Source organism: Pocillopora verrucosa, chromosome 13 (assembly GCF_036669915.1).
Source record: "Pocillopora verrucosa isolate sample1 chromosome 13, ASM3666991v2, whole genome shotgun sequence".
In the NCBI taxonomy this organism is placed as follows: Eukaryota; Metazoa; Cnidaria; class Anthozoa; order Scleractinia; family Pocilloporidae; genus Pocillopora; species Pocillopora verrucosa.
Window position 1 is genome coordinate 14,291,080 of NC_089324.1, and position 15,495 is coordinate 14,306,574.

Genomic DNA, 15,495 nt, shown 5'->3' on the forward strand with positions numbered 1-15,495 from the left:
ATTTACCTTATTAAATAATTTAATAAGGTAAATACTAGCTTAGAGAGAATAATTATTATTCATTACTTGCGTAATTAACCCTTTCACTCCTAAGATCTCATTAAGTACTTCTCCTTATTGTCTGTCTGCCCTACAATGTTTAATTCGATTGATGACAATATAAAACAAATCACAAATTAATTTTCAAAGAAATATTTATTTAAGATTGTTAGCAACATGTTCATAACCATTTTGCTTCATGCAGGTCTTAAAGAAACTGAAAAGAGATTTTTTCTATTTTTAAAATAGTCCCATTACCTTTTACTTGGGAAAATCAGTAGAAAAATGAAATATCTCCTAGAAATGCTAGTGAAATATTATGAAACTTTTAAGAGGATATGACACGTATCAAATTCATTATGAATCTAAATTCACCATCAGCTTAAATGCAGTACTTTTCTTAAAAATTCATCTGTAATTAAGCGTTTTGAAATAACTTGGGCATTAAAGTGATATTCATTATGAAAAAAAATTTAGCAAAACTGTGGATTTAATTCCTATTTTATGAAAATATTTTTCCAACATGTATAAAATTACATTTTGATTGCTATTTCATCCTAAAACAGACAGTAAACAAATGTCTTATCATGCTAAACTTCATGAACTTTGTTGTCAAACTTACACTGCATATGACATCTTAGCTAAACCTAAGTGAAAAATTTTTCTTACCAGAATTTATTGTTTGGAAAATATCTTTTACTTCAACTGTAAACTAGAACTTTAATTTTGCAGTTGCAAGAGATTTTACACTACAGAAAACAGACTTTCCTGCTGCTTGGGTTGTACTTGGGAGGTGTTCATTGGATTTCCTTCCGGATCAAAGCCAAGGATGCGTTGCTTATCTTTGAGGTAGGACTTGAAGTAATACAGCTCACTGCCAGGTTCCTTAGCCACTTTGTAAAACAACACCTCAGGACTGTCTCTTTTAACTTCTTTAAGGGTGTCACTTTGGCTTGGAGGTTTAGGAAGTTCCTGTTGAAAAGAGCAGTCAGACTCTGAGTAAGAGTAGCTGGGGAAATGACTGCTGTTGGTGACAGTGGCTGATGTTGTGACAGCCTCATTGGAGATCATTGTTCACCCTTTAAGTCTCAGAAGTGATCAATGTGCAACTTCTCCCAATCATGTTCATACACTATCCAGTAAACAGATAATGAGAAGACTCAAACTTATCAGGTAGAAGTTGTCATCACACCAAATTCTCATAAATGATTTACAAGAAAATGTGTTGCAGCTAGATAGGAGAGTTAACAATCAGATCTTGAGAGTTAAAGGGTTTAGCTTTTGCACAGAAGGTCATCATCAGACTTTGACTGAGGTGTCAATGTGCATGTCATATCACCCAGAACATTCCTTTTCAGTAAAGTACTCTGTCTGTGATATTCAAAAATAAATAATTTGTAATATGCAATATAACAATCAGGCATATTAATGCTAAATTCAAATAGAGTACAGTTGTTTGCACTCTCCCCACCCCTTCCCCCTGCCCTCTTCCTTAAAAATTCCTACATCTAAACACCTGGATGTGACTGAAGTATAATATTAGCATTCCAAAGTCATCAGGACCCCTTGTTAACTCTCAACTCCTAAGAGTGATGAGCATGTAATTTCTTATTACAATATCACCCCTGAATGAAGAAGTAAGGTCATATGAATAAAGGAATGATAACAATGTCAAGATGCTCTTGATCATTAAACAAATTCTCCTTGTAAGCACCTTTTGAAATGTATAGAGAACAGTATGGAGAATATGCATACAGATGTTGGGGCGTAAAGGGTTAATATCCCCTGGTTTTTTAAGGGCATGAAATTTTTTTTTTTTCTGATAGCCACTTGGCTCCTAAATTTTTCAAAGTGGTAGCCAATTCAAAAAACGTTGGTCGCTGTTTTTAAAAACAAACAAAACCTTTTTTTACGCTGTCAGTGTTCTAGATAGACACTCCAAAATTAAGTAAGAAAAAACATCTTCAACACGTTACGAAGTGGACACTAGGATGGATGATATACAACGTTCAGGCTCACCAAAATCCAAGATGACGTCTAGTTATCGATCGAGATGCATGTGCTTCGTTTTGGAAACAAACTTAACGAGGAAGTTTGCCGCGGATTTATCTTTGCAAGTCTTTTAATTCTCTATATATCTAGGCAAGGTTATGATAAAGCGTTCTAGTCGCCAATTTGGCGACTAATTTTCAGGATTTGGTCGCCAGGGTGAAAAATCTAATCGCATTGGCGCCTGTATTAGGCGCAATTTCACGCCCTGTTTTCATGTAGAGTCTCCACTAAGCAGACAGTCTCTGTCTAAAGATTATCCTCGTCTATCGTAAGCAATTATATTGTGAGCTCAAGATTTCTATCACATTATGGTTGATGATGGTACAGTAATTTCAGAATGGGACATATAGAAATATCTGTCCAGTTTTTTTCGTTGAGTTTCTGAGTGAGTGAGTAAGATTCTAGCTCATTCAATAAGTCCATTAAAAAATGTCCAAGACAAGGACACATTTGATTTTTGATTTAGCCCTGACATGCAACTATTAACAAGCAATTTTCTGCCATCATACCTTAGCAATGACAGTGTCATCATCCTGGTTTATGGCCACAACACTTCCACTTTTATGCTCTAAAATGACAACTTGATGAGGTTTGTTGTTTTCGTCAAGCTCCACGACAGTGTGGATCTTAAAATAAGCTGTCGAAAAGCATAGTGATAAACAAGACACTTGTTTAGTAGACCAAACTAACGTTATATTGACTGGTCCAGACAAGGCAAGAAACTTTCTATTCTACTTACTTGTCTTTTTGGAAATGAGTAATTTTTCTTTTACTTGTAACTGTAGTGTGTGATTCAGGTATGATTTCGTTGTGAGAAATTAGATGAAAGTCACCCCTTAGGCACAAAGGGTCAAAGATTGTGATGCTATTCCAAGGTGTCGACTATTTTGATTGTAGCGTAGGTCCCATTATTTCCGTATTTTTGATTGTAAGAATATTTATTGATAGACTTACTTTTTTGGTTCTCGCTGATTGCATTTGATAAAACAGATTTGCCATTCACCCACATGTAGTGACCTGGAACCTCTCCTTCTTCGTTGCGAGAGTAAAGCTGATGATCTGCAGTGCTCCATTCTCTGTCACTGTGGTCAATGATTCTCACATTTTTCTTCTATGGGGTAAATACATCATTAACTGCATACATTTGGCAAAGGTATTGCAGGAAAATAGCTTAGGGACAACTGTAGATTTAACAGATAAGAGTTTAGAGGGGTATTTAGATGAGGGGAGGGGAGGGGGGGAGATTTGGAATGGTGTTTAGAAGCCTAGTGACCCATCTGGGTTGAGCTCATCCCCCTCCCTTCCCCTCGATGGTAAGCTAGTCTTTCGTAGATTCCACCCCGCCCCTACTCTGCTTTCTAAGTATGTGGTGGGATGGTCTCCACAGCAAGAGGCACGCTGAGCAAATTTTGTCCATCGGGCCATGCCATGAGGTAGAGTAGTGCCGATATACGACAACTATAAAATACTGTTTTCGGATTTGAACTTCCAGTTTTCATATGTGCAAGAGCGTAATTATCCAAAACGAGCCTTTCAATTTTCAATCTACCAGAAGTAAAAATGTCTTAAAAGCCAATAATTTACGAAAAATGTAGATTTTCACCGAAATTAAGTGATTCGGTTGCTCATGGTGGAAATGGGTTTAAAACATACTCTATTTGACTCTATCATAAGCGCTGAGCCGAAGTATTTTGGAAGTCTGATTGCATTGCCATTCAATTATGCTCGGGGATAAACACACAACGATGTGCTTTCGAAGGTGAAGCGAAGGTTTCGTAGAATATTTGAAATCTAAATTGAATATTTAAACTTACATTTTCCCCACACTCTTTGGTCTCCATGAGAACACCGAGTTCTATTGTAAATCTGTGGATGTTTTACAGTTGCGAAGCTAAGTGCGCGAGCTGTAGCGAAGAATGATCCTTACTCGTTAACTCGGTCACATTTAACCAGCTCGACCCGGACATTACGTCATTGATTGAGAGTGGGACTTTTTACTTTCGTCCCTAACTTCCGATTCTGGTACGAAAGTTAGGCAAAGTTTGAAGTTTGAACCAGTGAAGACATCTTTTTTTATGTAGAGCACTTTAAGTCCGATGTACACTGTATTTTTTTGGGTTTATCACTCCTCAATTTATTTCTTTCGAATCGTGACAACAAGTGGCATTTCCCTCTAGTTGCGTGACACGTAAGTTTCTCTGGGGCTTGTAAGGCTTGGTTCGGAAGTCAAAGATTTTTGTTTCGTTTGATTTTGACAGGCGTGTATTGTTTCAGCTTAACAGGGAAGTTTGTTCCGCAATAATTACACCTCTTTCACTTGTTATTTTTCCTGTTTCACTGCTACCCAAAATAGTCAGCTGAGCTTTGAAATATAGTACATGTAACAATATTGTTTAGGTTTCTGAATCTTCGGTTTCGATCTTTTTGCTAATGCACGGTTCGTGTTTCTTCTTGGGTGTACCCACATCTTTGAAGACAATTATTTTAGGAGGGGCTAGCTAAATTCTTGTGGCCAAGCATAGCTAAGCTTCTAAATTTTAAATGCTAAGTAATTTTTCAGAGTTGGAAGAAATACGGGACGATGTTCTTATGACGTACAGCTGATAAATTTTAAAACTACAAACTTGCGAAAGTCATTTCAATATCTACACAATTCGAACGAAGCATTTAATTTTCGAAACAAGTTGAAATGGGATTTCATATGCTAACCGCCTGTTATTTAGGTATAGTTTGCTTTCAAAAAGATTTCGATTTAAACATCTGTACACTTAATTGCGTCCACTTTATGAACATTTTTTTATTTTTAGTTATATTATAATTAACACAATCTAGAAGTTTCCAATATTTGCTTATGAACTTGATGTGACTTTCGTTCTTCGTTCGATAATGATCATGCTTAAAATAAAAAGCTGTTATCATCAAAATATAGCATATTTTATTTCATTTTAGCTTATCTTCTCGAAAATATTAGTTCTACGGCTACACTGTGAGTTTCGAGCATAAATAAAGTATATGCATGTATGTATGTAGAATCACGTGGTGGGCGAATGAAAGCTAATATTTCCCTTGACATGTTGTTTTAGTTTCTAGACTCCACCGTCGAGGGACCAATTTTTTTTTTAAAGAATCAACATTTGCCATAGATTGAGAAGTCTAACTGAGCGAAAAGACGTTTCCTTCTAGTCATAGCTGGCGTTTGGACGTTTATTGGTTTTGCAGTAGTGCCAAGAACGCGTTTTATTCTTTGGGGGAAGGGTGGGGAGGAAAGTAGTGGAAGCCATTTTTTCACTCCAAAACTACGTATGCCCTTAACAGAAACGGCATGTTAGGAGCGGACTCGAACGTAGCACTTGAACTCGACAAGTAGCGCTGGAAACGGGCGTAAACCAGAAAATGTTTCTCTTACGAGCGATAATGTTTAATCTAAAACCACTTTGTGTCTAGTGCGCTAACAAATACGCAGGCAACGTAGAACTTTATTGAATATCTTATGTTCTGTGTTGTGGTCTAAAGTCAACAATATAATGATATTAACTTCGGCAATCACGGTGCGGCTTTAATTACTAGACGTTTCATTTCTATAACTTTTTGATTGATACACTGATAAAGGCAATATCCTTTGCTGAAATTCCGCTTCAGGCTTTTATTTGAATTCTATCATCACCTTTGAGTTACAGGAAACTAACAGAAGCTCTTATTATTGTGTGAATAGTTCTCACATCGTTCTGCAATGCACACTGAAATTAATATACGGCGCTCTCATTGATATGTAAATAGTTCTGAAAACACTTTCGTAAGCAAATTTTGGTCGAAAGACATTCACTGGGAACAAAAAAGTCACCAATTGGTCATTAATAACTTTAAAGGTAGAATTTCCGCTTTTATTGTTGTTTTTACATTTGTTCAACCTGGGGAATAGAGTACACAGTTGTTAATTGGGAATTTACCGAAACCAAAACAGTCACAATTGCACTCTGTCACAAGAAAAGGCTTCTTCGCGCAGATCCTTGTTGTCGCTCTGTTATAAAAGAATTTGCTCATGCTTTTAGCTGTGCGTATATCGAGTTATGGATGGGAAGTTTGGAGAGCACTCGAAAAGCTAGAGTTGCTCTCGGCTGCGCCTCGAGCTACTCTTACGTATTTTTCGTGCTCTTCAAACTTCCCGCGTGCATCCATAACTCGATATACGCACGCTAAGCATGAATAAATTCTTAAATTAGAGATGTGGGACGAACTGACTCTTTTTTGGAACGAACTGACTCTTTTGTTAAACGATCTGACTGTTGGGGCAAATTTTTCCCTTTATTTTCATTTCTCACTTGTCATCGTGTACTTTTGTTTTTTTTTCTTCTTTTCGCTCTTCGGTATTTTGTAAATTACGCTCCTTTGTTACGTGCTGTATGTAAATTTGGTTATAGTTTGTTGTCTCCAACCACCAACACTAGTTATCCTCAGCATTTGGTAAGCGGTCTCATTTTCATCGTTTTCTTTAATTTCGTTTTGTAGTTGCCTTTAGGTAGTTTGTCTGTGATGTAATTATTATGTTTTCGCTCTTGTAGGAATTTCCTTTTTTCTAACGTTATAGTAAAAACATTTGCTAAGGCATCGTGTTGTGTTTTCTTCGAATTGGCTCTTGCCTGTACATTTGTAAATTCTAAATGACGGAGTAAAGTATGGCGCAACCAAGGACAGCGTCGAATACCCGCTCAAGCTCTCGGAAGAAAATGGCGAGTTCATTTCGAGAAGAAGCGTTACCAGAAGCTTTATTCGGCTTACGAAAGTCACTGGCAGGATATGTTTCAGCAATGACATGAGCTTGTCGGCAAATTGATCCTCTTCTCGTCGATTACGGGAATCTGGCGAGCGCAGAATCTCTTCAAGCTAGTTTGGATAAGACATGGAACAACTATCAAGAAAGCACCGCGCATTATCGAAGTCTCGTGGACGAAAATAGTCTGGAGATTCACGAAGTGAATGATCAGTACGCCCCTCAGGAATTACGGAAGCACCATTTCGATCAACGGATTAGGGAATTCACTATCGCTGCAGCCACACATTTTAACCTGCACCATCTGTGTGCACCGTAAGCAGTCGCGCTTCAAAGTTAAGCGAAGCAGGGGAAAGACTTCACAACACGAAGGTGGCGGCGGCAAAAGCTGCTTTAATGGAAAAGCAAACGGAATTGAAAAGGAAAAGATCAATGGAGATTGAAATAAAACGTCTTGAAATGGAAATGAACCAGAAACAGTTTGAGTTGAAACAGCAATTAGAGTTGGCAAAGCTCGAAGCTGACAGAGACATTTCCGAAGCAAAAGAAGAGACCGAACTGGCTGAGCTTTAAGCTAAATTTGCAGAAGCCGAGTTCTCACAACTTTTGTGAAATGGAAATTTATCAACTAGTCGTGGTCTCAACGCTCTAGAACTGACTCCTGAAATTACTACTGTCACCTCGTCATTCGTGGTCCCGGCTGTATCCACGCAGGCCTCCACGCCTCCAGTCACGCCTAGGCGAGTTTACACGTTTCCTGCAGCTCACGAACGAGCTTACGGGGATCCGTCACTTCCCACACGAGTTAACACGTTTCCCACCGTTGACACTCGAGGTCACGCGAATTCGACTCTTACTACTCGAGACAACACGTTACTTCCTATTGCCTGCACACTCCTTCCATTCCTTCCGTCCCAAACCGTGACATCACAGCCCGACAACTTCCCTTCATGGTCTCTCCCTTTCGTGGACTCCACGCATGTTTACACTCGCCCAATTGGGTCCATGCGAGTTCCCACGTCTTCTTCTACTGACGTCATTCCAGTTACGCCTACCAGATTTCCTCTCGCGACTTCGCGCGTTTCTCCATTCCAAGACAGACCTGCCATGTCTTCAGGGGCATCTAACATTGCGAACCCCTCTATTACAAGAAGTGTTTATAGTTCTCAGCCCATGGTAACTTCACACTACTCAGCTTCTAGGTTTAACACCGCTGGTCAGGACTATACGGGTACTACAGCCTCAACTGGCTTTGCCAATGTTTGGTGTCCTCCACCTGCCCCTTTGCCTACAAGTGAAAAGCTTCTCGCAATGATTGCCTCAACTGTGGAGAAAGTGAACGCCGATTGCGGTTCACCACTCGTGCGAGTACTCGAGTTTGATGGTTCGCCTGAGAACTATCCGGTTTTCGTTTAAGGTTTCATCAGATGGTTAACTCAAAGGCCCTAGACGAGCCAACGAAAATGGCCCGCCTGATGCAGTTCCTTGAAGGACCAGCGTTGTTAGCTGTTCAGAAGTACGAGTCCGTTCCGGATGGCTGGACCGTTCCGGTTAATGAGTACGTAAATAGGGGCTACGCAAGAAAGTTGACGCCCGACAAAGCAGCCAGGAAAAGGGGAATCACCTGGTACCTACCACATCACCTCGTTTTTAACGTGAACAAACCTAACAAAAGTCGTGTGGTATTTGATGTAGCTGCAAGGTTTAATGGTGTTTCCCTTATCGACCAGGTGTATCAAGGGCCAGATCTCGCTAACGGTCTTATTGGTGTCCTTATCCGTTTTCGCGATGAAGAAATTGCATTTACTGCTGGCTTAGAAGCCATGTTCCATCAGGTCAAGGTTCTCCCCTAGGACGCCGATGCACTGAGATTCCTTTGGTGGAGTGGGAGTTTAAACGACCCCCTTGATGAGTACCTGATGCTCGTCCATATCTTTGGCGCCACGTCGTCACCTTGCTGCGCAAACAAGGCAATGTATCAAACCGCAACTGACAAAGAGAATCAATTTGACCCAGAAGTAACTCACACAATGTGCAGAAACTTTTACGTCGACGATGTTTTAAAGTCCGTTCCGAACGAGAGGCGTTCAATCCGGCTAGCACAACAGTTGATTCAGCCAATGAAGAAGGGCGGATTCCACCTTACAAAATTCCGGCTCCAGTAACAGCTGCAGGTTTCTGGCCATGATTCCCGAAAAGGAGCGAGCGAATCACGAGTTAAATCTAGTCTTGGACGATCTTCCTATTGGACGTGCGCTTGGACTTCATTGGGACGCAAATTCGGACACCTTCCAGTTTAAAGTGGTACCAACTAGCAACCACCGACCAAACGCGGCATCGTTTTCACTGTTAGCACTCTCTTCGATCCGCTAGGATTTCTGAGCCCATTGATTCTTCCCATGAAAGTTCTTCTATACGAGTCCAGTGGAATGAAAGCATTCCTTAGCCTTTACTTATGCAGTGACGCAATTAGACTTAGTCTCTCTCTTCCGTCTCAGATATAGTAAGTAAGTAAGTAAGTAACAACTTTATTTTAAAGAGGGTGGCACATAACGGTATAATTGATAAACTAGCGGCCCTCTATCTAAAATTAGTATTAAATTACTAAGATACATCCAGGATATTAAAAAATAAGGATATCATTAAAATTTTAAAATATTTGAAAACTTTAGAATTTAAAAATACGCAAAATATATAAAGAATTTTAAAAACGAGAAGAGATATGTGCATAAGGAGGGAAACTGGGATTTAAAAGGCGTTAAGACACTAATTAATAAAATTAAGCTGAGTATTTCTAGATAAAAAATATTTTCAAACAGAAAATTTAAAAGCGCAAGTAGACTATTTCTTGCAAATATCAAAAGGAATGCTGTTCCAGAGTTTGGCTCCACTGACTTGAAAGGAGCTACCCCCTTCTGTTTCTCTATTGTAGGAGGGAGAGACCGAGTTGTACCTTCCATAACGACTTGTTCTATTATAGCGGCCCGAGTTCTTAATGAATAGTTTCGTTACATAACTTGGACAGCTGTTTTCATCTTTAATACGCCTAAATATTAAATAAGACTTTTGGAGATTTAATTCGTCCTTAAAACGAAACAACACCTTCTGTCGGCCTATTTAACTTAAAGTGGTTCCCTTTTATGCTGAATTATATGTAAATCGATGCACTTTAACCTACAAAAGGCTGAACGGCAATACCCCTGAATATATAAATGACTTACATATCAGAAGCTCTGACACATAATAGATCAACCCGTTTCTTTAATTTTAACTTAAGTTACCCTCGATATAAGAGAAGTAAGGAAGGTGGTCGAACGTTTTCTGTGAGAGCAACAAAGGAGTGTAACAAACTAAGTGTGGACCTCAAACGGAGTACTAGTGTCAAAAAACTTTAAGCGTTCCCATCTTAAAATAATTTTAAATAATCAAATTCTTACGCAATTATTCATGTAAATTTTAATCTGTCTATAACCACATTTTATAATATTATTTTGCGATTTACAAAGGCTTATATACTATTTCAATTACTATTAATATTGTTGCAACTATTGCTATTAGTTTGTTTGTTTGTTTGTTTTTTGAGGGCCATTAGTTATCAGTTTTAGTACTGTCAAATGTTACCCTCATTGAATAAAGTCTTACCTACATACCTACCAAGGTAGTTTTTGTGTGATATAATTATTATTTTTCGCTCTTGTAGGAATTTACTTTTTTCTAACGTTATAGTAAAAACATTTGCTGAGGCATCGTGTTGTGTTTTCTTTTCGAATTGGCCCTTGCCTGTTCACTGACTATTGAGTGGAATGATCTGACTTGGAACGATCTGACCATGGAACGAAGTGACCGTAAACCGGAGATACACATAACCGGTGGACAAAATGCAAACTGAACAAATGAAATACTAATAAAACAGCTGTATCTTTACAAATGTCGAACAATCGTACATAAGCAAGTGTTTACCTAACTTAAATTAAGACAATTAACAGTGCGTAATTAACCCTTTCACTCCTAAGATCTCATTAAGTTCTTCTCCTTATTGTCTGTCTGCCATACAATGTTTAATTCAATGGATAACAATACAAAGCAAACCACAAATTAATTTTCAAAGAAATATTTATTCAAAATTGTTAGCAACATGTTCACAACCATTTTGCTGCACGCAGGTCTTAAACTTATGGGAGGTTTTTTATATTTTTAAAATTGTCTCGTTACCTTTTACCTTTTGGGAAAAACAGTAGAAAAATGAAATATCTCCTAGAAATGCTAGTGAAATATTATGAAACCTTTAAGAGGATATGACATGTATTAAATTCATTATGAATCTAAATTCACTATTAGCTTAAACGCCGTACTTTTCTTAAAAATTCATCTCTAATAAATCGTTTTGAGATTACTTGGGCATGAAAGTGATACTCGTTATGAAAATAAATTTTGCAATACTTTCTGTGGATTTAATCCCTATTCTATGAAAACATTTTTCCAAACTTCATAAACTTTGTTATCAAACTGATACTGCATATGACTTCATTAGCTTAACCTAAGTGACAATTTCCTTACCAGAATTTACTGTTTAGAAAATATCTCTTCTACCGTAAACTGCAATTTCAATCTTGTAATTGAAAGAGACTTTACACTATAGAAAACCAACTTTCCCGCTTATCCGGTTGTACTTCGGTGGTGTTGATTTGTTTTCCTTCCGGATCAAAGCCGATGATGCGCTGCTTGTCTTTGAGGAAGGACGTGAAGTAATACAGCTCACTTCCAGGTACTCTAGCCGTCTTGTAAAACAATATCTCAGGACTGTCTTCTTTAACTTCATCAAGGATTTTGTATTCGCTTGGAGGTTTAGGGGGTTCCTGTGGACAAGAGCAGTCAGACTCTGAGTCAGAGCAGCTGGGGAAATGGAAATTAACCCTTTATCTCCCAGCAATATCAATATGATCAATATGCAACTTCTCCCAATCATGTTCCTACATTATCCAGTAAACAGGTAATGAAAAGACTCAAACTTATCAGGTAGAAGTTTTCATCTTAATCTCACAGCAAATTCTCGTAGCTGATTTACAAGAAAATGTGTAGCAGCTAGATAGGAAAGTTAACAATCAGATCTTGAGAGTTAAAGGGGTTAGCTTTTACTCAGAAGGTCATCATCAGACTTTGACTGAGTTGTCAATGCGCATATCATATCACCTAGAACATTCCTTTTCAGTACAGTACTCTATCTGTAATATTCTAAAATAAATAATCATAATCTGTCACATGAATCCTAAATTCAAATAAAGCACAGTTGTTTGCACCCTCCCCACCCCTTCCCCCTGCCCTCTTCCTCAAAAATTCCTACATCTAAACACCTGGATGTGACTGAAGTATAATATTAGCATTCCAAAGTCATCAGGACCCCTTGTTAACTCTCAACTCCTAAGAGTGAGAAGCATCTAATTTCTCCTCACATTATCCCCCCCTGAATGAAAAAGTAAGGTCATATGAATAAAGAAATGATAACAATGTCAAGGTGCTCTTGATCATTAAACAAATTCTCCTTGTCAGCACCTTTGGAAATGTGTAGAGAACAGTATGGAGAATATGCATACTGATGTTAGGGTGTAAAGGGCTAACACCCCTAGTTTTCATGTAGAGTCTCCACTCAACGGACAGTCTATGTCTTAAGATTATGCGTGGCTATCATTTAGCAATTACATTATGAGCACAAGATTTCTATCAAGTTATGGTTAATGATGGCACAGGAAATTCAGAATGGGACATATAGAAATATCTGTCCAGTTTTCCGCATTGAGTTTCTGGGTGAGTGAGTAAGATTCTTGCTCATTCAATAAGTCCATAAAAAAATGTCTAAGACAAGGACACTCTTGATTTTTGATTTTTGGTTTTGGATTTAGCCCTTACATGCAACTATTAACAGGAAATTTTCTGCCATCATACCTTAGCAATGACAGTGTCATCATCCTGGTTTATGGCTAGAACATAACCACTTTTATGCTCTAACATGACAACTTGACGAGGTCTTCTCTTGTCTTCGTAAAGCTCCAGGAGAGTGTGGGTCTTAAAATGACCTTTGAAAAGCATAGTGATAAACAAGACACTTGTTTAGTAAACCATATTAATATTTTACGGCCTCGGGCAGTATTTTCAAGACCTCGGTCACAGTTTTTCACCATACGGACCTCCCAGCCGGCAAATAACATATAAATATTGACTGGTCCAGACACGGCAAGAAACCTTCTTTTCTACTTATTTGTCATTTTGGAGAAGAGTAATGTTTCTTTTACTTGTGACCGTAGTGTGCGATTCAGGTGTGATATCGTAGTGAGAAATTACATGAAAGTCACCCCTTAGGCACAAAGGGTCAAAGATTGTGATGCTATTCCAAGGTGTCGACTATTTTGATTGTAGCGTAGGTTCCATTATTTCTGTAGTTTTGATTGTAAGAATATTTCTTGATAGACTTACTTTCTTGGTTCTCCTTGGTTGCATTTGATAAAACAGATCTGTCATTCACCCACATATAGTGACCACGAATCAGTCCTGTGTCGTTGCAATTTAAAAGCTGATGATTTGCAGTGCACCATTCTCTGTCGCTGTGGTTAAAGAGTCTCGCGTGTATTTGCTGTGGAGTAGATACGTCATTAATTGCATACATTTCCATTTGGCAAAGGTATTTCAAGAAAATAGCTTAGGGGAGACTGTAGATTTAACAGCTAAGAGTTTAAAGGGGTACTAAGATGAGAAGGGTGTTTAAAAAGCTAAGTGACCCATCTGGATTGAGCTCATCCACTTCTCTTCCCCTCGATGGTATGCTAGTCTTTCGTAGATTTCCCCCCCCCCCCCACCCCGCCCCTGTTCTGCCTCCTCAGTATGTGGTGGGATGGTCTCCCACAGCAAGAAGCACGCTGAGCAAATTTTGTCCATCAGATCATGCCATGAGGTACAGTGGTGCCGATCTACGACAACTATTAAAGACTGTTTTCGGATTTGAAATCCCATTTTAATTTGTGCAAGAGCGTAATTGTTCAAAACGAGCCTTTCAATTTCCACTCTATTAGAAGTATAAATGAAAAGCCAATAATTAACGAAAAACGTAGATTTTCACCGAAATTAAGTGGTTCAGTTGCTTGTGTTGGAAACGGGTTAAAGACTTACTCGATTTGACTCTATCATAAGCGCTGAGCCGATGTATTTGGCAAGTCTGATTGCAATGCCATTCAATTATGCTCGTGAATAAGTACACAACGATGCGCTTTAGAAGGTGAAGCGAAGGTTTCGTAGAATATTTGAAATCTAAATTGAATATTTAAACTTACATTTAAATTTTCCACACCCTCTTTGGTCTCCATGAGAACAATGAGTTCTTTTACAAATCCGTAGATGTTTTACAGTTGCGAAGCTAAGTGCAGGAGCTGTAGCGAAGAATGATCTCCGGCTCGCTAACTCGCTCACATTTAACCAGCTTAATCCGGACATACGTCATTGATTGGGAGTGGGACTTTTCACTTTCGTCCATAACTTCCGATTCCGGCACGAAAGCCAGGCAAATTTTCCGACGCCAGGTGAAGTTTGAATCAGTGAAGACAGCTTTTTTTGTAGAGCACTTTAAGTCCGATGTACACAGTATTTTTTGGGTTTATCGCTCCTCAATTTATTTCTTTTGAAGCGTGACAATTAGTGACATTTCCCTCGAGTTGCGTGACACGTAAGTTTCTCTGGGGCATGTAAATCTTGGTTCGCAAATCAAAGATTTTTGTTTTGTACGGTTTTGCAAGGCGTGTACTGTTTCAACTTGACAGGGAAGCCTGTTCTGCAATAATTCCACCTCTTTCACTTCTTGTAATTTTCCCTGTTTTACTGCTACCCAAAATAGTCGGCTGAGTTTTGAAATATAGTAAATGTAACAGTATTGTTTAGGTTTCTGAATTTTCGGTTTCGATGTTTTTGTTAATGTACGGTTCGTGTTTCTAAACTAAGTGCCAAAGCTCATGTCTATATAAAAGACAACTTTTGGTTTCTTCCTTTTTTTTCTTGATTGTACCCACATCTTTGAAGACGATTATTTTAGGAGGGGCTAGCTAAAATTCTTGTGGCCAAGCATAGCTCAGCTTCTAAACTTTAAATACCAAGTATTTTAAGAAATTGCACGAGGAAAATTGTTGTTAAAGTTTTTCTTTTAGTTTGACGGCGGATCGAAAGTTATTCCACTCAGAATTTGTAAAAAATATGTGACGATGATCTTATGACGTACAGCTGATAAATTTTTAAATTACAAACTTGTGAAAGTCATTGAAATATCTACACAATTCGAACGGTGCATTTAATTTTCGAAACAAGTTGAAATGGGATTTCATATGCCGACCATCTGTTACTTAGGTATAGTTTGAATACAGAAATATTTCGATTTCAACAACTGTACATTTAATGCGTCACCTTTATGAACCTTGTTTATTTTCAGTAAGTTTCCAATAATTGCTTACGAACTTGATGTGACTTTCATTCTTTGTTCGATAATGATCATGCTTAAAAATAAAAAGCTGTTATCTTAATCACGTGGTTAGGCAGTCATATTTGGGCGAATGAAGGCTAATATTTCCCTTGACATGTTTCTAGACTCCACCTTCGAAGGACCA

The 15,495-nt window shown here is 38.3% G+C and overlaps 2 protein-coding genes across 2 annotated transcripts; both read right to left on the bottom strand.

The window, feature by feature from the left end:
• Positions 1–176: 176 nt before the first annotated feature.
• On the bottom strand, positions 177–4,096 carry LOC131770801 (uncharacterized). The gene is made up of 4 exons (XM_059086527.2): positions 3,906–4,096; positions 3,046–3,202; positions 2,601–2,728; positions 177–1,011 (listed from the first exon to the last, which is right to left on the bottom strand). Exons 1-4 carry the CDS (start codon positions 3,930–3,932, stop codon positions 784–786), a joined length of 540 nt encoding a protein of 179 aa, XP_058942510.1. The 5' UTR covers positions 3,933–4,096; the 3' UTR covers positions 177–783.
• Positions 4,097–10,954: 6,858 nt separating this feature from the next.
• LOC131770813 (uncharacterized) lies at positions 10,955–14,326 on the bottom strand. The gene is made up of 4 exons (XM_059086542.2): positions 14,179–14,326; positions 13,328–13,484; positions 12,800–12,930; positions 10,955–11,715 (listed from the first exon to the last, which is right to left on the bottom strand). Exons 1-4 carry the CDS (start codon positions 14,209–14,211, stop codon positions 11,488–11,490), a joined length of 549 nt encoding a protein of 182 aa, XP_058942525.1. The 5' UTR covers positions 14,212–14,326; the 3' UTR covers positions 10,955–11,487.
• Between the last annotated feature and the right edge of the window lie 1,169 nt (positions 14,327–15,495).

What these genes read in the sequence shown, in the direction of transcription:
- LOC131770801 (XM_059086527.2), bottom strand. Translation starts at nt 3,932, where the DNA reads ATGGAGACCAAAGAGTGTGGGGAAAAT. An exon ending in CCAAAGAGTGTGGGGAAAAT is followed by an intron (nt 3,203 to 3,905) that starts GTAAGTTTAAAT and finishes TTTACCCCATAG; the next exon opens with AAGAAAAATGTGAGAATCAT. An exon ending in AATCAGCGAGAACCAAAAAA is followed by an intron (nt 2,729 to 3,045) that starts GTAAGTCTATCA and finishes GCTTTTCGACAG; the next exon opens with CTTATTTTAAGATCCACACT.
- LOC131770813 (XM_059086542.2), bottom strand. Translation starts at nt 14,211, where the DNA reads ATGGAGACCAAAGAGGGTGTGGAAAATTTAAAT. An exon ending in AGGGTGTGGAAAATTTAAAT is followed by an intron (nt 13,485 to 14,178) that starts GTAAGTTTAAAT and finishes TCTACTCCACAG; the next exon opens with CAAATACACGCGAGACTCTT. An exon ending in ATGACACTGTCATTGCTAAG is followed by an intron (nt 11,716 to 12,799) that starts GTATGATGGCAG and finishes TCTTGTCCACAG; the next exon opens with GAACCCCCTAAACCTCCAAG.